Source organism: Microcaecilia unicolor, chromosome 1 (genome assembly GCF_901765095.1).
Source record: "Microcaecilia unicolor chromosome 1, aMicUni1.1, whole genome shotgun sequence".
Lineage (NCBI taxonomy): Eukaryota > Metazoa > Chordata > Amphibia > Gymnophiona > Siphonopidae > Microcaecilia > Microcaecilia unicolor.
This window is the reverse complement of record NC_044031.1, coordinates 183210473-183233245: the sequence shown is the minus strand read 5'-3', so window position 1 is coordinate 183233245 and position 22773 is coordinate 183210473. Positions and strand designations below refer to the sequence as shown.

The 22773-nt window shown below is 48.7% G+C and overlaps 1 protein-coding gene across 1 annotated transcript in view; it reads right to left on the bottom strand.

Annotated features, from left to right (window-relative positions):
• Window positions 1-22773, bottom strand: part of EP300 (E1A binding protein p300) — a 507140-nt gene that overhangs the window by 134695 nt on the left and 349672 nt on the right. The window contains 3 exon segments of the mRNA XM_030203013.1: window positions 1251-1397; window positions 10494-10612; window positions 10614-10645. Of these exon segments, the coding sequence (XP_030058873.1) occupies window positions 1251-1397; window positions 10494-10612; window positions 10614-10645 (298 nt within the window).

The window sequence follows — 22773 nt, the reverse complement described above, 5'->3', positions numbered from 1 at the left end:
CAGGCTGAAGATAGGACCCGAAGTGGTGAACTGGATTAGGAACTGGTTGACGGACAGACGCCAGAGGGTGGTGGTTAATGGAATTCGCTCGGATGAGGGAAAAGTAAGTAGTGGAGTGCCTCAGGGATCGGTGCTGGGGCCAATTCTGTTCAATATATTTGTGAGTGACATTGCCGAAGGGTTAGAAGGTAAAGTTTGCCTTTTTGCAGATGATACTAAGATGTGTAACAGAGTGGACACCCGGGAGGGAGTGGAAAACATGAAAAAGGATCTGCGGAAGTTAGAAGAATGGTCTACGGTTTGGCAATTAAAATTCAATGCGAAGAAATGCAAAGTGATGCACTTAGGGAGTAGAAATCCACGGGAGATGTATGTGTTAGGCGGTGAGAGTCTGATATGTACAGACGGGGAGAGGGATCTTCGGGTGATAGTATCTGAGGATCTGAAGGCGACGAAACAGTGTGACAAGGCGGTGGCCGTAGCCAGAAGGTTGCTAGGCTGTATAGAGAGAGGTGTGACCAGCAGAAGAAAGGAGGTGTTGATGCCCCTATATAAGTCGTTGGTGAGGCCCCACCTGGAGTATTGTGTTCAGTTTTGGAGGCCGCATCTTGCTAAGGATGTAAAAAGAATTGAAGTTGTGCAAAGAAAAGCTATGAGAATGGTATGGGGTTTGCATTACAAGACGTATGAGGAGAGACTTGCGGGCCTAAACATGTATTCCCTGGAGGAAAGGAGAAACAGGGGTGATATGATACAGACGTTCAAATATTTGAAAGGTATTAATCCGCAAACAGACCTTTTCCGTAGATGGGAAGGCGGTAGAACTAGAGGACATGAAATGAGACTGAAGGGGGGAGACTCAAGAAAAATGTCAGGAAGTATTTTTTCACGGAGAGAGTGGTGGATACTTGGAATGCCCTCCCGTGGGAGGTGGTGGAGATGAAAACGGTAACGGAATTCAAAAATGTGTGGGATAAACATAAAGGAATCCTGTTCAGAAGGAATGGATCCTCTGAAGCTTAGCAGAGATTGGATGGCAGAGCCGGTGCTGGGAGGCGGGGCTGGTGGTTGGGAGGCGGGCTAGTGCTGGGCAGACTTCTACAGTCTGTGCCCTGAAAATGGCAGATACAAATCAAGGTCAGGTATATACACAAAGTAGCACATATGAGTTTATCTTGTGGGCACATTGGATGGACCGTATAGGTCTTTCTCTGCCGTCATCTACTATGTTATGTTTGGACCATCCTTACCTCTGATTGGGCTGAGGACAGTCAGAACCATACTCCTGGACATGCATGCCGAAGAAGCACAGCTCAACCCCATCAATCTCCTCAAACGCAAAGAGGGCTTTTGTTCGGTATGGAAAGGATTCGGCCATTTCACCACGGTCCACAAACCTGCAATTTTACCCAACAGAGTGGGGCAAAACACAAACATAAGAAACCTGCCAGTTGCCGACATATGCATCTCAATCACTTTAATTGCATGTTAATGGCATTTCTACTATGACAAATAAAACAGGACTTCAAATTATACACAAGCTTTAAATACAAAAATAATTAAAGTATTAGTGTCTAGTTAAGTGAGCACTTTCACCTGATTGAAAAGAACTCATTTCAACACTGAATGGCCTTTAAATTTACAGATGAAGTAGAAAAGGCCTTAAAACGCATTCCATCTCTCATTCTAGGTGGCACTAAAATGGAAAATGGATTCGCTTGAGAAATGGACAATGACTGAACTGTAGCACTGAACAAGCAGAAAATGTTGCCAATTGTTCTGACAGTAGAACCCTACACTAAAAGTAGCGATTGGAAATGCATAAAATGACCTTGCAAAAGCAATTTTGCCTGCCTGTCCAACCTAGCTAGTAACAATGAAGTAGGCTTTTTTTTTTTTTAACAACTAACTTTTTCCTTTGTGATAGCAATACATGAGCTAAATAAAAACAGAACAGGTATATGGAAAATGGCTAACAAAAACTGTTCCCCCTTACATTTTAAAAAAAAAAAAATGAAGATACATACCTGTAGCAGGTATTCTCTGAGGACAGCAGGCTGATTGTTCTCACGACTGGGCGATGTCCTCGGCAGCCCCGAGGAATGGAAATCTTTCTAGCAACAAAAGTTTGCTAGAGCCTTCGAGCGCGCACCGCGCATGCACGGCCATCAGCTTCCCGCCCGTCGCGCGAGAGTCCCGTAGTTTGATCACAAGCAAAAAAGCAAAAACAACTCCAAAGGGGAGGCGGGCGGGTATGTGAGAACAATCAGCCTGCTGTCCTCAGAGAATGCCTGCTACAGGTATGCATCTTCATTTTCTCCGAGGACAAGCAGGCTGCTTGTTCTCACGACTGGGGTATCCCTAGCCCCCAGGCTCACTCAAAACAACAAAGAAAGGTCAATTGGGCCTCACAATGGCGAGGACACAAGGATTGACCTACGAAGAAACTTCTGAGAGTGCAGCCTGGAACAGAACAAAAATGGGCCTGGGGGGGTGGAGTTGGATTCTAAACTCCGAACAGATTCTGCAGCACTGACTGCCCAAACTGGCTGTCACGTCGGGAATCCTGCTGGAGGCAGTAATGAGATGTGAATGTGTGGATTGATGACCACGTCGCAGGCTTACAAATCTCTTCTATAGTGTCTGACTTCAAGTGGGCCACTGACACTGCCATGGCTCTAACCAGTGGTGTGCTGGAGCCGGCTTGCACCGGCTCGCAAGAGCCTGTTAAATTTATTGGCATCTTGCAAGCCGGTTGTTTACAGAGTGCGAGCCAGCTTGCCTCTCCTCCCCCCCCCCCCCCACCCCGTGAGTTGCAGGCTCCCCCCGCTCCGCAGATAGTCTGTCATCTCCTGTCTGCCCCTCAGCTCCCTGATAGCCCTCATTTCCTTCCTGCCGTCACCCTGCCTTTAAATATTGTATTTTTCCTCGAGTTGCGGCACCAGCACTGAAAGCAGCAGGCTCGGCTCCAGCCTTCCCTCACATGGTTCCGCCCTCTTCTGATGTATTTCCTGTTTCCACAAGGGCGGAACCATGCGAGGGAAGGCTGGAGCCGAGCCTGCTGCTTTCAATGCCGGCGCTGTGACTCGAGGAAAAATACAATATTTAAAGGCAGGGCGGCGGCAAGAAGGAAACAAGGGCTATTAGGAAGCTGAGGGCAGACAGGAGATGATGGACGGACCTGGGGAGCGGGGGATCAGGAATCGGGGGGCTAGAAGAAGGCAGGAAATGTCTGACGTTGAGTAGGGGAGGGGCTAGAAGGGAGATGTTGACATGGGCTGCTGGGGGGGGAGGCTGGAAGGAGATGGTTAACATGGGTGGATGGAGGGGAGGGCAGGGGGAGAAGAGGGTTGCTGGACATGGGTGGATGGCGGGGAGGGCAGGGGGAGAGGAGGGTTGCTGGACATGAGTGGGTGGATGGAAGGGAGGGCGGGGGAAAGGAGGGTTTGCAGGACATGGGTGGATGGGGGGAGAGGGAAGGGAGAAAAGAAATGTGGACATGGATGGAGGGGAGGGAAGAGTAAGGAAGGAGATGAGGGAAAAGGAAGAGAGGAGAAAAACTGCACATGGATGAAGAAAATAGGCAGAAGCTGGATCCACTGGACAGTCAAGTCTGCGGAGGACCCAGTTTTTACTTATGGATGTAGGGCAAGAAATGAAGAAGAAAGGCGGAAAGTAAAGAAATAAATGGAAAGGAAGCCCTGGAAACAGAGTTAAGAGGACAGAATCGGATACTGGGCCAGCATGATCAGAAAAACAAAGTCACCAGACAACAAAGGTAGAAAAAAATCATTTTATTTTCATTATAGTGTTTGGAATATGTCCACTTTGAGAATCAGGTGCTCAACATTAAAAGTTTATATTTATTTATTTATGGCATTTTATCCCACTTTAAATATGAATTAGATTGGAACCAGGGATCATTTTAATTTTTTCCCTAGAGTAATGCATTCCCCCCCCCCCCCCACCACCACAGCCTCACTCCCCAGCTATAGCCAGCTCTGCAATTTGGGGGGGGGGGAGGGGGGGACGCAGAGGTGGACCGGGGAGATAGCCTGTTAAACATTTACCAGCACACCACTGGCTCTAACACTGAGCCGTGACATGACCCTCAAGACTTAGCCCAGCCTGGGCAAAAGTGAAAGAAATGCAATCTGCTAGCCAATTGGAAATAGTGTGTTTCCCGACAGCAACTCCCCTTCTATTGGGATCGAAAGAAACAAACATTTGAGCGGACTGTCTGAAGGGGCTTGTCCGCTCCACATAGAAGGCCAATGCTCTCTTGCAGTCCAATGTGTGCAACTGACGTTCAGCAGGGCGGGTATGAGGACGGGGAAAAACACTGTTGGAAGGACAGTTGACTGGTTAAGATGGAACCCTGCACCACCTTCGGCAAGAACTTAGGGTGCGTGCGGAGGACTACTCTATTATGATGAAACTTAGTATAGGGAGAATGGGCTACCAAGGCTTGAAGCTTACTGACTCTACGAGCTGAAGTAACAGCCACCAAGAAAATGACCTTCCAGGTCAAATACTTCAGATGGCAGGAATTCAGCGGCTCAAAAGGAGGTTTCATCAGCTGGGTGAAAACAACATTGAAATCCCATGACACTGGTGGAGGCTTGACAGGGGGCTTTGACAAAAGCAGACCTCTCATGAAGCAAACAACTAAAGGCTGTCCAGAGATAGGCTTACCCTCTATACAATAATGAAAAGCACTAATAGCACTAAGATGAACAATTACAGAGTTGGTCTTGAGACCAGACTCTGACAAGTGTAGAAGGTATTCAAGCAGGGTCTGTGTAGGACAAGAGCGAGGACCTAGGGCCTTGCTGTCACATCAGACAGCAAACCTCCTCCATTTGAAAGAGTAACACCTCTTTGTGGAATCTTTCCTGGAAGCAAGCAAGACTCGGGAGACACCCTCAGAAAGACCCAAGGAAGTGAAATCTACGCTCTCAACATCCAGGCCGTGAGAGCCAGAGACTGGATGCAGAAGCGCCCCTTGATTCTGAGTGATGAGGGTTGGAAAACACTCCAATCTCCACGGTTCTTCGGAGGATAACTCAAAAAGAGGTAACCAAATCTGATGCGGCCAAAAGGGCGCAATCAGAATCATGGTCCCGCAGTCTTGCTTGAGTTTCAGCAAAGTCTTCCCTACTAGAGGTATGGGAGGATACGCATACAGAAGGCCTGTCCCCCAATGTAGGAGAAAGGCATCTGACGCTAGTCTGTTGGGGGCCTGAAGTCTGGAACAGAAGTGAGGGACATTGTGACTAAGCTGAGTGGCAAAAAGATCCACCAAAGGGATGCCCCACGCTCAGATCTTGTGGACTACGTCGGAGTCGAGCGACCACTCGTGAAGTTGCATTATCCTGCTCAATTTGTCGGCTGGACTGTTGTCTATGCCTGCCAGATACATGGCTTGGAAAAACATGTTGTAACGGCGAGCCCAAAGCCACATCTGGACGGCTTCCCGACACAGGGGGCGAGATCCGGTGCCCCCCTGCTTGTTGATGTAGTACATGGCAACCTGATTGTCTGTCTGAATTTGAATAATTTGATTGGACAGCCGATCTCTGAAAGCCTTTAGAGCGTTCCAGACCACTCGCAACTCCAGGAGATTGATCTGAAGACCCGATTCCTGGAGGGACCAAGCTCCCTGGGTGTGAAGCCCATCTACATGTGCTCCCTACCCCAGGAGGGATGCATCTGTTGTCAGCACTTTTTGTGGCTGAGGAATTTGAAAAGGACTCCTCAAGGTCAAATTGGATCGAATCGTCCACCACCGAAGGGAATTGTGAAAATCGGTGGACAGCTGGATCACATCCTCTAGATTCCCTGCAGCTTGACACCACTGGGAAGCTAGGGTCCATTGAGTCGATCTCATATGAAGACGAGCCATGGGAGTTACATGAACTGTGGAGGCCATATGGCCTAGAAGCCTCAACATCTGCCGAGACACTCAGGCCATGGAAACATGAGACAGAAGGTTGTCTGCCCTCGCCTCGGGAAGATAGGCATGAGCCGCCTGTGAGTCCAGCAGAGCTCCTATGAATTCTAGTTTTTGAACTGGAAGAAGATGGGACTTTGGATAATTTAGAACAAACCCTAGTAGCTCCAGGAGTTGAATAGTCATCTGCATGGACCATAGAGCTCCTGTCTCGGAGGTGTTCTTTACCAGCCAATCATCAAGGTAAGGGAACACATGGACCCCCAGTCTGCGTAGCGACGCTGCAACCACCGCCAGGCATTTTGTACACACCCTGGGAGCAGACGCGAGACCAAAGGGCAGCACACAATACTGGAAGTGCTGTGTCCCCAGAAGGAATCGAAGATACTTCCTGTGAGTGGGAAGTATCGGGATGTGTGTATAATCATCCTTCAAGTCCAGAGAGCATAGCCAATCATTTTCCTGAATCATGGGAATAAGGGTGCCCAGGGAAACCATCCTGAATTTTTCTCGAACCAGGAATTTGTTCAAGGCCCTTAGGTCTAGAATGGGACGCATCCCCCCTGTTTTCTTTTGAAGTACCTGGAATAGAATCCCAGCCCTTCTTGCCCTGGTGGAATGGGCTCGACCACATTGGCGCTGAGAAGGGCGGAGAGTTCCTCTGCAAGTACCTGCCTGTGCTGGGAGCTGAAGGATTCAGCTCCCTTTGGGCAATTTGGAGGTTTGGAGACCAAATTGAGGGAGTACCCTAACCGGACTATTTGAAGAACTCACCAATCGGAGATTATGAGAGACCACCTTTGGTGAAAAAACTTAGCCTTCCCCCGACCAGTAGATCGTCCAGCACAGGTACTTTTAGAGCGGCTATGCTCAGCTGGAGCCAGTCAAATGCCCGTCCCTTGCTTTTGCTGGGGAGCTGCAGGGGTCTGCAGGGCCTTCAGTCCAGGGTTCTAGATTCTCGTCCCGGGGGCACCGAGGCAAAATCTCTAGAACTTCGTGCTCTCTTGAGAGCGGAATCCACAACCATAGAATTGTGAGGTAACTGCGTCCTCATCAACTCAGGTTCTCCGTGAATCCGATATTGGGACTCAACTGTTTTGGGAATGGTGGGATTAGTTAGTGGTTTCACCCAGTTCCTAAGCAATGTCTCCTTAGATGGTGAAGGATAGTCAAGGACCTCGAGCATCTCAGTCCTGGGCTCATCCACAGACACCACAGGGAAGGGAATGCCCACAGACATTTCCCGGACAAACTAAGAGAAAGAAAGACTCTCTGGGGGAGAAAGCTGTCTTTCTGGTGCAGAAGTAGGATCAGAGGGAAGACCACAAGACTCCTCAGAAGAGAAATATCTGGGATCCTCCTCTACCTTCCACGAGGCATCCTCCTCGGTGTCGGACAAGAGTTCTCTGACTGCAGTCCGAAACCGGGCCCATTTCGACGCCGAGAAACCCCGTCCTCGATTGCGATGTCGAGAAGTCGACTCCCGTGCTGGCGGGAATGAAGCTCCCTCCAGCGATGTCGACAGGGAGTTGACCTGGGTGTCAGCCGAGGCCGCAAGCGGTACCGGCATCGGGGACCTCACCACAGGCAAAGAGCCAGTTGCCGCTTCCATCGACAGTACCGAGGGCGCAAGCACCCCCCCCGTACCGGAACAGTTTGACACAGCAGCCCCTCCAGGAGACCTGGAAGAATGGTTCGGAGGCGCTCGTCCAGAGTGTCTGCCGGTAAAGGCTGTGGGGCCGGTGCAGGAGCCGGAGGCAGTACCGGACTGTCCGAAGACAGACACCTCTTGGATGGAGGGTGAGTGGTCCTCCCAGCGTTGACGCTTCTCGGGTGCTGAGTCCATCGACGCCCCAGAGCTCCTGGTACTGTGTGTGGAAGGAGACCGATGCTTTTTAGCCTTCGCTCGATGTATGGCAAGCACCCCCGGTACCGGAACAGACTGATGCAGCAGCCCTTCCAGAAGACCTGGGTGAATGGCTCAGATGCGCTCGTCCAGAGTGTCTGTCGGGAAAGGCTGTGGGGCCCGGAGGCAGAATCTGCAAAGGGCCGAGGAGGCAGTACCGGGCTGTCCGAGGACCAACGCACTGACACCTCTTGAATGGAGAGTGAGCGGTCCTCCCGGCGTCGACGCGTCACGGGTGCCGAATCCTTCAACGCCCCGTAGCTCCCGATACCGTGTCTAGGAGACTGATGGCGATGCTTCTTAGCCTTCGCTAGAGGCACATCATCAGTACTTGGTACCGACGAGGAGGACTTGGAATCCACACGCCTCCTCAGGGTCGGGTCCGAAAGTGGTCTGTCCCGGTGGGCTTGCACAGCAGGAGTCTTCGAGGCAGGTGGAGACCCACTCGATGGCTCACTGCTCCCAGCATGTGGTGGTCTCCGGACAGCCATTACCGGCGCTCCCGATGCCATCTCCGGTGCCGATGTTGACGACCTGGGCAAAGCTTCAGACGGTCCTGTTGGGCTTGTCTCGACACCTGTGTCCGCTTTTTAAAGCTAAGACACAACTTGCACGCGTCTGGGCGATGGTCGGGCCCACTGCACTGAATACACCCACGAGTGGGGGTTGGTACCTGAGATTGCCCGGTTGCATCGAGCGCACTTCTTGAAGCTGCTGGGAATCCTCAATGTCATGGACGGAAAAATAGCGGCGGCGAAGTCAAAGTTCTCAATGGTGCCAAAAGAAATTTAAGAAGGGACAAAACCTAAGAAATAAAGGATTTAGGGTTTAAAAAAAAAAAAAAAGAAAGAAAACAGCTCAACCAGAGCGAAAAATGAAAGAAAAATGCGGAAAAAACCCCGCGAAAACGAAGGCTCTTTTCAGGGGTACACGGAGAGAGACCGCAAGCAGTCACTCCCTTACCATGGAAAGAAAAGAACTGATCAGGACTCTCGTGCGACAGGCGGGAAGATGGCCACGCCTGCGCGCACTCGAAGGCTCTAGCAAACGTTTGTTGCTAGGAAGATTTCTGTTCCTCGGGGCTGCCGTGGACGTCACCCAGTCGTGAGAACAAGCAGCCTGCTTGTCCTCGGAGAAATAAAGTCAAACAAAACAAAAATCAGAACCATCAGGAAGAGAGCTGTGCCAGAGCTGTTTCCCTACTAACTTCCTAACTCCCTCAGAGGGCTTGAGTGATTTTTTTATTTTAAGTTAGAAACTGACGCTAACAGATTAGAAGCTCTTGATCACAAGTCTGCCCACTTGTGCCTGTGCTTTTCTCTCTCCATCTGTCCGCTGACTCTCTGTTTCTATAGTATGCATGTCTGAATTATCACATGTACCATAACCTCCACTGAGAGTCTGTTCCAGGTGTCCACTACCCAATTTCCTTTGAATTTCTCTTTCAGCTTCACATAATGATCCCTTGTCCTTGAGCTTCATTCTGATCTTTTACTGAAACTTGCTAAAAGCTTGAATGTTCCTTACTTCACCCCTTTTCAGTAATCCCCCCCCCCCCCCCCAAGAATACATCATCTTCTCCCTCATTTCCTTAGTATGGCTCAAAATACAGTCTAATCAACATTCTAGTGGCCCCCTATTTCAAAAACCTTTAGCACATATGCCCCCAGATTCTATAAAGGTCACCCAAATGTGGGCACAGATTTCAGATCTGCACCCAAAATAAATTAATGGATGCCAAATTTCAGCACCATTTATAGAATCTGGCCCATAGTTTCCAGAACAAAACACAGTTCTCATAGTAAAATCTCACCCAAGTTAACTACAACATCCCTCTTTGGCTTCCAAGCTGATTTGTCAAACTGGCTCCCAATTTTTTTTCCCATTTGATACCCGCTAGTGTTGATTTCAGCCTCCGAAATGCACGATTTTACATTTTTAAGACTAAAAGAGTAATTTTTAAACCCTTGACTATTCTTCCAATTTTTTTAGTCTCCCATATGGCACATTTTCCTGAGTTCTTCAAACAGGCACACTTTCCCTTTTGACTTTTCTGTAAGGTCACTTTCAAAACTATTTGCATCCTATAATAAAATCAATTTTCCAAAACCCAAACTGAAAACCACTGTGTTTTGGACTTAATTTGCATGAACATACAGATGGTTAGGAGACTTACTCACAGGATGAAGAGCTCTTTAGTCCCAAGCTTTCCTGTAGTACAGAAAACTTGTGTTGTTTGCATACTGAAGCTGCACTGTTTCCACCTCTCTTCCTATGCAATTTTTGAGTGAGTGAGAAGTTGCTTTAACTGGCATCTCAGGTATCAAATAACACTTACACAGTAACACTGGTGTGAAACTGCAAATTATGTAAAACAGAACTAAAATGAAACATTTAAGTCAAACTAGTGGAAGGTCCCATGTCATGAGCCTTGTTAAGGTTCACTATGATGACTGCCATATTTAGATTTAATCTGGACCAAGTTATACAAGATGTATCTTGAATACTGTGTACAACCACTGAAGATGCTAGAGAAACACATACTATCACAGCCCCTTTAACCAAAACAACAAAAAAATAACCTTTAGCATTTCATGTGGAACTTTCCCATAATTGCTGCTTTAAGGCGTTTACCTGGCTTTCATCCCTGGCTTCACTTCCACAGTTTTATCTGAGGCATGCACCACTCGCACAATGACTTCGCCTGCTTCTGGATGGTTCTGTCGCCGCAAGAACTCATTCACTCTGTTTTCCCAGGAAGGTTCCAAGTCTGGTGGTTGGTAACCCTGTAAAAGAACATCTGTGAAACTCATTTTACATATGCCTTTCTTTCTTTCTTTCATCTGATACAAAAAATGGTTCCTCATAAGGGAAGAGGAGGAGGAAAAGAAACTATTGCCCTACTATGGCGAACGGATTTTCATGCTTGTAATTTGTATTACTATTTTCATAATTTGTATTTTCTCAATTGGCCAGTGTCTATCCTCTACTTTAAAGCTGTTTCAGAGGTGACTGTTTTCCTTCCTGCTTAAGCCCTGAGGGGAAAGTAACCTGCACTGTATGGCACAATACCCCTCAACGCCAATGCTCTGGGATCTGATTGGCCCTGAAAACAAAATCCAGCCAGAATGTGCTGGATTCCCCAGTCTTAGAGAGGGAGTGAGACCCTGTTCAAAACTTGTGAGCAGTTAATTTCATGAACTCCCTATGCAGTGGCGTTCCTAGCCTCGACGATACCCGGGGCGGATCGCCAATGCGCCCCCCCCCCCCCGGCGAATGACACCCCCCCGGGTGCACGCCGCTAGGGGGGGTGCCGCGGCGTGCACCTGTCGCTGCGAGTTCAAATCGCTACGCTAAATTCTCTCGTTTGCTGCAGCTCCCTCCCTCTGCCCCGGAACACCTGTTCCGGGGCACAGGGAGGGAGCTGCAGCGAACGAGAAAATTTAGCGTAGCGATTCGAACTCGCAGCCAACAGGCGCGCGCCGCGGCACCCCCCAGCAGCGTGCACCTGGGGCGGACCGCCCCCACCCTTGGTACGCCACTGTCCCTACGGTACTACTCAAGTAGTAAAAGTGATACCTGTTGATTTACCTGCTATTGTTTGCTATTTACACCTGTTTTTTAACCATTCACCGTTCCACTTTTCTAATAATAAACCTATTAGTTTATTAGCTCTGCTGTCCTGGACTAAGAATCCTAGTGGTTTGTGTTCTTGGTCTATGGGTGCTTTCTAGGAATTGTGGTCCCAGTGTCCTTAGAAACCACAGGGGGAATTAACTTGCGGGTGGCAGACTTGCCCAGAGGCAACAGAAACCCAGTGTGGTGGAGGGTATGCCAGTGTAGAGAACGTGCACAGGTGCAGGCGGGCCTGAGTAGTACTGGGACAGACCTTTTAGGTGGCTGCAGGGTTAACCCCAGGTGGGTGCTAGGTGTTTTGTGACACCTACAACCACCAACATGCTACCAGAGTGATCCTTATTATCCACGAAACCATCCATATAAACAGCCTTATAGTACAAGTAATCCTGGAGACCATCTGCTTTCGTAATTTCTAGAGCAGCAACTGAAAAGCATCAAAATTTTGAAAACTGATTCATAGCAACAGAGGGAAGGAATTTATTTGAATATTGGGGATTGAAATTTTGCTTTTCAAGTTAGAATTCTGGGTCAGTAGATCAACCCATAGAAGACAGACCTAGGAAGATAGGGTGCTTAAATTGCCCACTGCCTTCCACCACCATCTCATATCCAAAAATCATTATTGGTTTACTCCAGCCTTATATATGATCTAAAACTGGTCCCTTTCTATTATCACAATGAAAATGGACAACTCACAATCATATGACTAAGATTAATTGCTGTCGCATCAAAAATGTGCACAAAGATAGTAAAGACAAAATTGCAAGAAATCTATGCTGCTGTTATGGAACATTTTCTTTGAAGGTGTAGGAAAAGAGGAAAAGATTAACAACCTTGTGGGAAAAAAGCCCATAATAGGACCTATAAAAATTGTAATCTCTGGGAAATCATCTCTGAAGCACTATCAAATTACACTTAAGTGCTTTTCAGCCCTGAAAAGCATACTAAGCAGCACATGTGGTCATGCAAATTAGTAAGCTACAGGTAGAAATAAAATACTACCCTGCCTCCTCCTTTCACAGCACATACCCTTGCCTCACTCCCAAAATAACACGGTGGCTCTGGATCCAATTAATTTTTCATGCCACAAGCAGTCAGTCCCTACAGGTTCCCATATGGGTTTCTGTTATATCATTTCTAAAGGCCTTCAAAACAGGAGAGCCATCATTTCAAGGAAGCCAATGTGACATGTAACATCTGGTTCTTGAGGAAAAATAAAAACAATTAAACTGAGCTCTGCAGTGAAAATTAGTGCTTCAGAGCTCATCACAATTTATTTTGAATGGAATAACCTTGACAATGAAAATTTTATCTTACTTGCTAATTTTCTTTCCTTCAGTCCTATCAGGCCAGTCCAGATGAAAATGTTATACCCCTCTACCAACAGATGGACAGAAAAAAATGTTTGTGAAACCTGTCCTATTATAGGGTACTGTTGAGCTAGCTTCCCTTCAGTGTTTACTCTAAAAGCAAATGTAGATTTTCCTCTCAGCTATATTCTAGGCAGTTTTTCTTTTTTTGGGGTGGGGGGAAAGGCGTCCAACAGCCTTCATCAGAAATATTTCTACATCTCCTCTTGTCAAATGGCAAGCCACTTATCCTAACCAAACACAACAGTCATAAAATAAAATTCAGGGTGGGAATCTGGACAAGTCTGGTAGGACTTGGGAAAGAAGACCAAGTCTCTCCTTCTCTCTCAAGGCCAGTTCAGATGAATGAGATGTAACAAAGCAATTCTTATACTGGGTAGGGTCCTCAAAACATGCTCCAAGCCTGCCAGCTTCCATAGGTGACATCCGCTCCCAGAGAAAACACAACAATCATAATGCTCAGAAAAGAAGACTAAAAGTGATCATATAGCCGCCCTATATATTATCTGAGCTTCCACTTATGAAGTTATTTGACTACTAGTTAAGCAAGCCGTTGGCTGCCTGGCACTGACCACCTTCGAGTATGTAGGTCAAGCAGCAGTATCACTTCTCTTCCTTCTCTAAAACAACAATCTTCCTTACCTCCAAAACTCACTAGTTACTGCCAAGTAATGTCAAAATGGCCTACATGCATGTAACGCAAACCTCTCCACAATTCTCCTTTTAGCAGAAGGGCTAAGCGACTGCCATAGGGACCCCCACCCCCAAATATCCCCATTTCAGCTGGTAAAGTGGCATCACCTGAACCAAATATTTTGTCTTGGTTAAACAAGGCCAGCTGTATATGAGGTTCCATGCACCAAACCAAACTAAATCTGACCCAGAGAGGCTAAATAAATCAGACAACGGAGATGCAATGCCCACTTCAGGAAACTTGACACAGATGCACTCTGAAGCTACCCTTGAAAACATTGTTGAGTCTCCATAATCAACTTCAGTACACTTTGCTAGATCTTATACACTCTCCATACCCCTGGACCAGAGGTTCAAAAAACACATGGTATGCATATCCCAAGGAATACGCGAATCACTAAGCCGGGGGGGGGGGGGGGGGGGGGGGTTACACAATACCCGCATGTTTCACCCTCCTTCTTTCTTTTTTTTCTCCTCCCGCGTTGTCTTTACCTCCTAGGAACACAGCTAACCTGCCTCCGGCCTTCCTAGGCTCTACCCCTCCTTCGATGATGCCTCTTTCCTCAGAGGCAAGCTGCAGCCGGCTGAATCGCTGCACTGCCGCTACCGTCAGCATTCCTGGCAAGTAAAGACAGATCGCGGGAGGGACAGAAAGGGAGAGAAACTCCTGCTCGGTGGGAAGGGAGAGGCAGAAAAGTTGAGCTGCTGCTGGTTGGTGGGGGGGGGGGGGGGGGTTCAAAAGAGAAAGGAGCTGCTGCTGCTGGCTGGGGGGGGGGGGTCAAAAGGGAGAGGAGCTGCTGCTGGTTGGGGGGGGGTTCAAAAGGGAGAGGAGCTGCTGCTGGTTGGGGGGGTTCAAAAGGAAGAAGAGCTGCTGCTGGTGGGGAGGGGGCTTCAAAAGGGAAAGAACCTACTGCTGGTTAAGGGGGGGTCAAAAGGGAGATTAGCTGCTGCTGGTCGGGGGGGGGGCTTCAAAAGAGATGAGCTGCTGGTGGTGGTGGGGATGCAGAAAGGGAGAGCTGCTGCTGCTGCTTCTGGGGATGGGGTGAGAGGGTGCTGCTGGACTAAGGGCAGAGGAGGATGAGGGAGAGGTGCTGCTGGACCTGGAGGAGGGATTTGAGAGGCAGAGAGACTGAATTGGGGAAGGCGGGGGGAGAGACACTGGATGCAGGGAGGGAGAGCAAGGAAGAGATACTAGCTACAGGCTGGGGGAGTGTGGGTGGGAAAAAAGAGATGTGAGGCACAGAGAAGAGATGCTAGGAATGCAGGGACAATAGGGACACAGACAGAGGGGAGGATACTGGACAGGGAGGGGATATGGACACAGAGGGGCAATAATGATTATAGGGAGAGGCATAGGCAGATGCTGAATATAGAAGGAGAAAGGGACAAGGACACAATGTACACAAGTATTGCCACACTGGGACAGACCAAAGGTCCATCAAGCCCAGCGTCCTGTTTCCAACAGTGGCCAATCCAGGTCACAAATACCTGGTAAGATCCTGAAAAAGTTAAATACATTTTATGTTGCTTATCCCAGAAATAAGCAGTGGATTTTCCCCGGGTCAATTTAATAATGGTATATGGACTTTTCCTTTAGGAAGCTGTCCAAACCATTTTTAAACCCCACTAAGCTAACTGCCTTTACCACATTCTCTGGAAACAAATTCCAGAGTTTAATTACATGCTGAGTGAAGAAAATTGTTCTCCGATTCGTTTTATATTTACTACTTTGTAGCGTCATCACATGCCCCCTAGGCCTAGTATTTTTGGGGAGAGTAAACAAACGATTCACATCTACCTGGTTCCACTCCACTCATTATTTTATAGACCTCTATCATATCTCCCCTCAGCCGTCTTTTCTCCAAGCTGAAGAGCCCTAGACGCTTCAGCCTTTCCTCACAGGGAAGTCGTCCAAGCCCTTTTACCATTTTCGTCGCCCTTCTCTGTACCTTTTCTAATTCCACTATATCTTTTCTGAGATGCGGCAGCGAGAATTGAACACAATATTCGAGGTGTGGTTGCACCATGGACCGATACAAAGGCATTATAAGATCCTCACTTGTTTTCAATTCCTTTCCTAATAATACCTAACATTCTATTTGCTTTCTTAGTTGCCACAGCACACTGAGCAGAGGGTTTCAACGTATCATCACCAACGACACCTAGATCCCTTTCATGGTCAGTGACGCCTAACGTGGAACCTTGCATTACATAGCTATAGTTCGGGTTCCTCTTTCCCACATGCATCACCTTGCACTTGCTCACATTATACGTCATCTGCCATTTAGACGCCTAGTCTCCCAGTCTCCTAAGGTTCTCTTGTAAGTTTTCACAATCCTATCGCGATTTAAAAACTTTGAATAACTTTGTGTTGTCAGCAAATTTAATTACCTCACTAGTTACTCCCATCTCTAGATCATTTATAAATATGTTAAAAAGCAGCAGTCCCAGCACAGATGCCTGGGGAACCCCACTATCTACCCTTCTCCATTGTGAATACTGACCATTTAACCCTACTCTCTGTTTTCTATCCTTTAACCAGTAGATGTGGGACAGGACAGATAGGGACATAGAAGGAAGATGGATGGTGGAAATGGAGAGAGAAGATATGTCAAATGGGCAGGAAACCCTGGAAAACAAGCAGGAGAGACAGGGACCAAATCAAAAGGGAAAATAAAATGATCAGACTACAAAGGAACAAAAATACATTTTATTTTTATCAATTGGACCACGTCAGCTTTGGGAAATATGCATCTTTGATACTTTGCATTTCTATTTCTCTAGTATTGCTGTATATGTAAAGGCTGACTCAGACCTGGTCCTGGCTCATAACATAAGAACATAAGAGTAGCTATACTGGGTCAGATCTATGGTCCATCTAGCCCTGTATCCTGTTTTCCAAACAGTGGCCAAACCAGGTCACAAGTACCTGGCAGAAACCCAATTTGTGGCAACACTCTATATTACAAATCCCAGGGCAAGTAGTTGCTTCCCATGTCTGTCTCAATAGCAGACTATGGACTTTTCCTCCAGGACTTTGTCCAAACCTTTTTTTTAAACCCAGTTACGCTAACTGCAGTGACCACCTCCTCCAGCAAAGAGTTCCACAGCTTAACTATTCGTTGAGTGAAAAAATATTTCCTCCAATTTGTTTTAAAAGTATTTCCATGTAACTTCCTCGAGTGTCCCCTAGTCTTTGTACTTTTGGAATGAGCAAAAATAAACTATTTACTTCTAATCGTTCTACACCACTCATGATTTGGTAGACCTCAATCATATCTCCCCTCATCTCTTTTCCAAGCTGAAGAGCCCTAACCTCTTTAGCCTTTCCTCAGACGAGAGGAGTTCCATCCCCTTTATCATTTTAGTCACTCTTCTTTGAACCTTTTCTAATTCTGCTATATATTTTTTAAGATACAATGACCAGAACTGAATTCAGCACCCTCTCAGACTAGCCTCCAGAGAATTCTACCCTGCCCTAACAGGCCTTAAGACCGATAAATGGGAAGAACTTTTCTGACCCTGCAACCCTTCTAAAATAGGGACAACAAAGGTCCCTTTCTCACTAATTCCTTGCCTATACTTAGTGCCTCCAGAGCCCAGGATAGTATATTTATTACATTTGTACCCTGCGCTTTCCCACACATGGCAGGCTCAATGTATAGCAGGTAGCTTTTCCTTCTGGAATATCAAAACCACAGTGGAACCCCCACCTTGTCCCTCAAGCTGGACAGCCCTAGCGACTGGAGCCTGCTGATGCCACCAACATCCAGCTGTCCAGCTGCTCCTGAAAGCAGTCTCCAACTTTGGTGGAACAACAGCCCTATGCAAATGAGGGACAATTTGTAGCTTAAGTCCCCTGGCCCCTAATGGCACCATCCTACCCATGCCACCAGGGTTCCTCAGGCTGCTTGCAAGGCTCCCATTAAAAAAAACCCTCTTGATCACAGGCAGGTAGAATTGGAAAAGAAAGATTTTCCCAAGATACTGACCTTAAAATGAGACCCAGAACAGGAGGATTTGGGGAAGCTAGAGTATTCCGAGATTTACTTAAGAGCAGGAGAAATTGGGGGAGCAAGAGTCTCCTAAGGGATTGAAATTCAAATGAGAGTAAGGGCTGACTTAAAAATGGCTGTCAATCGCACACTAATCCAGGGTACTGAACACTACTGCAAGTCAAGTCCCCAGTTCTGCAGGAAGCTGTTTTGGGTGTTGGGCTACTTCTGTCCATGAATTGGGATGGAGAATTTTCAGATATCTGGCAACTCTGACCACACTATAACAAGCATATAGCTGCTTCAGCTCCCTACTTCCAGAAATAACTGCTGCTACAAGCTGCCTGATGCCATTCCCGGCATCTGCTAAAAAGGAGGCTCCCCATCTTGATCTTAAGAGACTTTCTGATCCACCAAAACTGAGCGGTCAATCAACCTGTCCAGGACCTTCTCTGCCCAGAGAAAACAAGCCCTAGCCACTACCACTGATAATCGCCTGCATGGCCAGGGGGATACATTAAGACTGCTACAGCGGAGCTTCCATTCAATGGTCCTGAAGGTTCTTCAGCCATACCATTGCCCACAGGAACAGTAGTCTTTAGTCACAGTAGATACCAAAACATCCAGAAAGCTCAAGGTACCCCCTTATCCTGCTCATGGATCAGATACAGCTTCATCATGGGCCTTGCCACTCTAAATGGCACATCAGGAGAATGCCACTCTGTCTGAATAATATCTGTGATATTCTGATGCATGGGAAAGGACTTGGTGAGTTTCAGAATCCCTTTTAACAACAGATCTAGCTTACATCCTTTGGGTTGTCCTTGAAACGTAAAACAGATGAAACCTGAGAAATGAACACTTGCTGCTCATCCCTGTGAAAAAAGTGGACTACTGAGGAGTCTTTTCCTGGGGGCAGACATTCTATCCAGACCTCCTCCAAGAGAACTGGACATTGTTCTTGGAGGTCCAGAAGGTTCTCCTCTACTGTTCTGAAGCACTCCCCCCCCCCCCCCCCCCCCCCCCGAGTAATCCTTTGCACTAAAGCTGGCTGACTTCTAGCTTTCCTTAAGCAGAAAGCCTTCTACATGGCAAGGATAAAATCTGGGAGAAACCCCACCCCAAGATATTCGCCTTCTCCTCAGCATTTGCCTGATCACTTAAGGACATAAAAATAGCCATACTAGGTCAGACCAATGGTCCATTTAGCCCAGTATTCAGCTTCCCAGCAAAGGCCAATCCAGGTCACAAGTACAGTGGTGTGTAAAAGTCCTGTGAGATAATGATAACCTTCATCTCTGACTAACTTTCTGCCCAAATGTAAGGAGGAAAATATCACATATGTCATTTTATTCAGATTCAAGTTTGCATCAGTTGTATGTGTTTTTCTGATATTTTTCAGCACCCCTTAAGGAGACATTAGACATTACCTGCTAATTTTCTTTCCTTTAGTCCCTCCGGACTGGCACAGGATTGGACTGATGGGTTGTGCACACCTTCCAGCAGGTGCAGTCTGAGAAACTTCTGACTCTAGAGAGCCAATAAAAGCCCTGGCCATGTGACCCTAGCCGCAGTATTTGACTAACAAAGCAGGAAAGAAGAGGAAGACCAACCTTCTGTGCCCCCTGGAATCTAAGCAGCCACAAAGCACTCATAAAACATGCTTAAACGACGGCCAAATCGTGTAACAAAGCTCACCTCCAACTCCCAAAGCAGAAGAGGTATGGCCATAGCATAACTATGTATAGTATGTATAGTGTATATCAAACCTATAAATGGCAAGTGACCGACTCACCTGCAAATGCGCAGTAGAGACTTCCCTCTCTGTCCCGCCCCCACGTCAAGACGTGATGACGGAACAGAGAGGGAAACTCTGCGCTGAGGAGGAGTGCAGTCACTGCCACACGGACCGTCGACGCTGCCGCTAATGGTACCGCTACCCCCCCCCCCCCCGGAGGTCGCCGCTGCCGCTCCCCCCCTGCAGGTCGCCGCTGCCGTCCCCCCCCCCAAGGTCGCAGCCAACCCCCTCCACCAGGCCAGGCCCTCTCTTCTACATTTAACTTACAGCGCCGAAACCGCAGGCAGATCAGCTCCCGTCGGCCTTCCTTCCCAGCCTGTGTGCCCCGCCCTCGCTGACGTTACGTCACACGAGGGCGGGACACAGGCAGAGAAGGAAGGCCGACGGAGCTGATCTGCCTGCGGTTTCGGCGCTGTAAGTTAAATGTAGAACAGAGGGCCCGGGTGGAGGGGGCCGGTGGCGATCTCGGGGGGGGGGGGGGGGGGGGGGGGAACGGTAGCGGCGACCTCGGGGGGGGGGGGAGGGGCGATAGCAGCGACCTCGGGAGGGGAAGGCAGGAGAAATGCTCAGAAGGAGGAGGGGGGGCCTTGCAGCTGGCTGGGAGGGATGGAGGGGGGTGCCCTTGGAGCTGGGAGGGAATCGGGCCTTGGAGCTGGGAGGGAGGGGCCAGTGGCGACCTCGGGGGGGGGGGGGGGGGGGGCGGTAGCGGCGACAACAGCGACCTCGGGGGGGGGGGGGGGGGAAGGCAGGAGAAATGCTCAGAAGGAGGAGGGGGGCCTTGGAGCTGCGAGGGAGGGGAAGGGAGGGACGGAGGGGGCCTTGGAGCTGGCTTGGACGGGGGGGCCTTGGAGCTGGGAGGGGAGGGAATGGGGCCTTGGAGCTAGGAGGGAGGGAGAGACTGGGGGCCTTGAAGCTGGCAGGGAAGGAGGGAGGATGCTGGACATGGGAGGTCAGAAGTAGGGGGGCCTTGGAGCTGGGAGGGATGTACAGAGGGGGGCCTTGCAGCTGGCTGGGAGGGAGGGAGGGGGGCCCTTGGAGCTGGGAGGGAATCGGGCCTTGGAGCTGGGAGGGAGGGGCCGGTGGCGCCTCGGGGGGGGGAGCGGTAGCGGCGACAACAGCGACCTCGGGGGGGGGGGGGGAAGGCAGGATAAATGCTCAGAAGGAGGAGGGGGCCTTGGAGCTGCGAGGGAGGGGAGGGACGGAGGGCCTTGGAGCTGGGAGGGGAGGGAATGGGGCCTTGGAGCTAGGGAGGGAGGGAAAGACTGGGGGCCTTGAAGCTGGCAGGGAAGGAGGGAGGATGCTGGACATAGGAGGTCAGAAGTAGGGGGGCCTTGGAGCTGGGAGGGATGTACAGAGGGGGGCCTTGCAGCTGGCTGGGAGGGACGGAGGGGGGGGCCCATGGAGCTGGGAGGGAATCGGGCCTTGGAGCTGGGAGGGAGGGAAGGAGGAAGGGCGGGGAGCCGAGGGGAGGGAGGGAGGGAGTTATACATCAAAATAGAGCATACCAATACTTGCCCGTTTTAACGGGCTTAACGGCTAGTATATATATATATATACACACACACACATACCTAATATAATAATTTGCTCCTCCAACATTCCAATGTGTCTCACTGGGATCGTAACCACCTGCTGACATCACTCCTCCAACGTTCTCCTCCAACGTTACAATGTGTGTCACTGGGATTGTAACCACCTGCTGACGTCACTAGTCCAACGTTCTCCGTCCCCCCTCCCTCCCAGTTCCATGGGACCCTGGAACTGGGAGGGAGGGGGGACCCTGGAAATGGGAGGGACGGAGGGGGACACTGGAACTCGGAGGGGGGAGGGAGGGGGGCCTGGAACTCGGAGGGAGGTGGAGGGGGCAGGGGAGAGATGCTGCTCATGGATGGATGGAGGGGGCAGGGCACAGAGGACATTGCCTGCATATGGATGAATGCAGGGGAGAGAGCGGACCCTGAAACTCGGAGGGAGGGAGGGGATGACCCTGGAACTCAGAGGGAGGGGGGACCCTGGAACTGGGAGGGAGGGGGGGCCCTGGCACACACACACGCTCACACACACACTCGCACCCAGTCTCACTCTCTCTCTCTGTCACACACTCGCATATTCACTCCTCTCTCTCACACACACACACTCTCTCTCTCTCAAACATACACACTCCGAGGAAAACCTTGCTAGCGCCTGTTTCATGTGTGTCAGAAACAGGCCTTTTTTACTAATATATATATATATTACAGAACTGTAAACTCGCAGAGCAGCTCCATCGTAGAACACTGAAAGAACTGGACTCCGGAACTATGTACAAGTCCCTACTCTTGAAAGAACATAGAACACGGGAGGGACTAAAGAAAAACCAATTAGCAGGTAAGGTCTAATTTCTCCTTCCTTAGCATCCCTCCGAACCAGCCCAGGATTCAACTGATGGGAAGTAACAAAGCAGTAGTCCCAAGGGAGGGACCCCAGCAAACCCGCTGTGAGTACTCGATGCGCAAAGACTGCCTCCTGCCAACACTGTACATCCACAGTCTGTAGTGCCTAGAAAAGGAATGGAGAGACGCCCACGTCGCCGCCTTACAAATATCCACGGGTGGCACCAAGAACCGCTCCGCCCATGAAGCCGCTTGTACCCTTTGTGGAGTGAGCTTTAACATCTTCCGGGACTGTTCTCCCAGTCAGAAGGTAGGTCAAGGTTGAAGTTGTCACCAAAGCATTCAGGAAATACTCAAAAAAAAAAAAAAAAAAAAAAAAAAAAACATTGCAAATTGGACACTCAAAAAAACATTGCAAATTGAACGCTTGTCCCAGCTACTTATTTAACTCTGCACCTAAATGCTTCATTGAAGACCTAACGTCTTACCTAAATTACATGCTCCAGCAAGGCCTCTTCCCTGAGGATCATGGCAGTATCTTACTCACCCCAGTACCAAAAGATACCAAGAAAAAACCAACAGACCTAACCAATTACCGTCCGGTTGCATCCATTCCATTAGTAGTTAAATTGATGGAGAGTATGGTGTGCAAACAATTAATGGATTACATAGACAAGTTCTCATTACTGTATGAATCACAGTCAGGATTTTGCCCAGTACATAGTACGGAGACTGTACTGGTCACTCTCCTAGCTATGTTCAAGCATGAAATGGCATTAGGTCATGGTGTTTTCCTACTCCAATTCGACATGTCAAGTGCATTTGACATGATAAACCACAGTATACTCTTACGTTTACTTGATCATCTAGGTATTGGAGGCAATGTATTTAAGTGGATCCAGGGTTTCTTAACAAGAAGAACATATCAAATGCTAATATCTCATCCCCGAGGAACGCAACTTGTGGAGTATCCCAAGGTTCTCCATTATCGCCTATCCTATTCAATACAATGATGTCACCACTGGCCAACTTTTTATCTAAACAGAA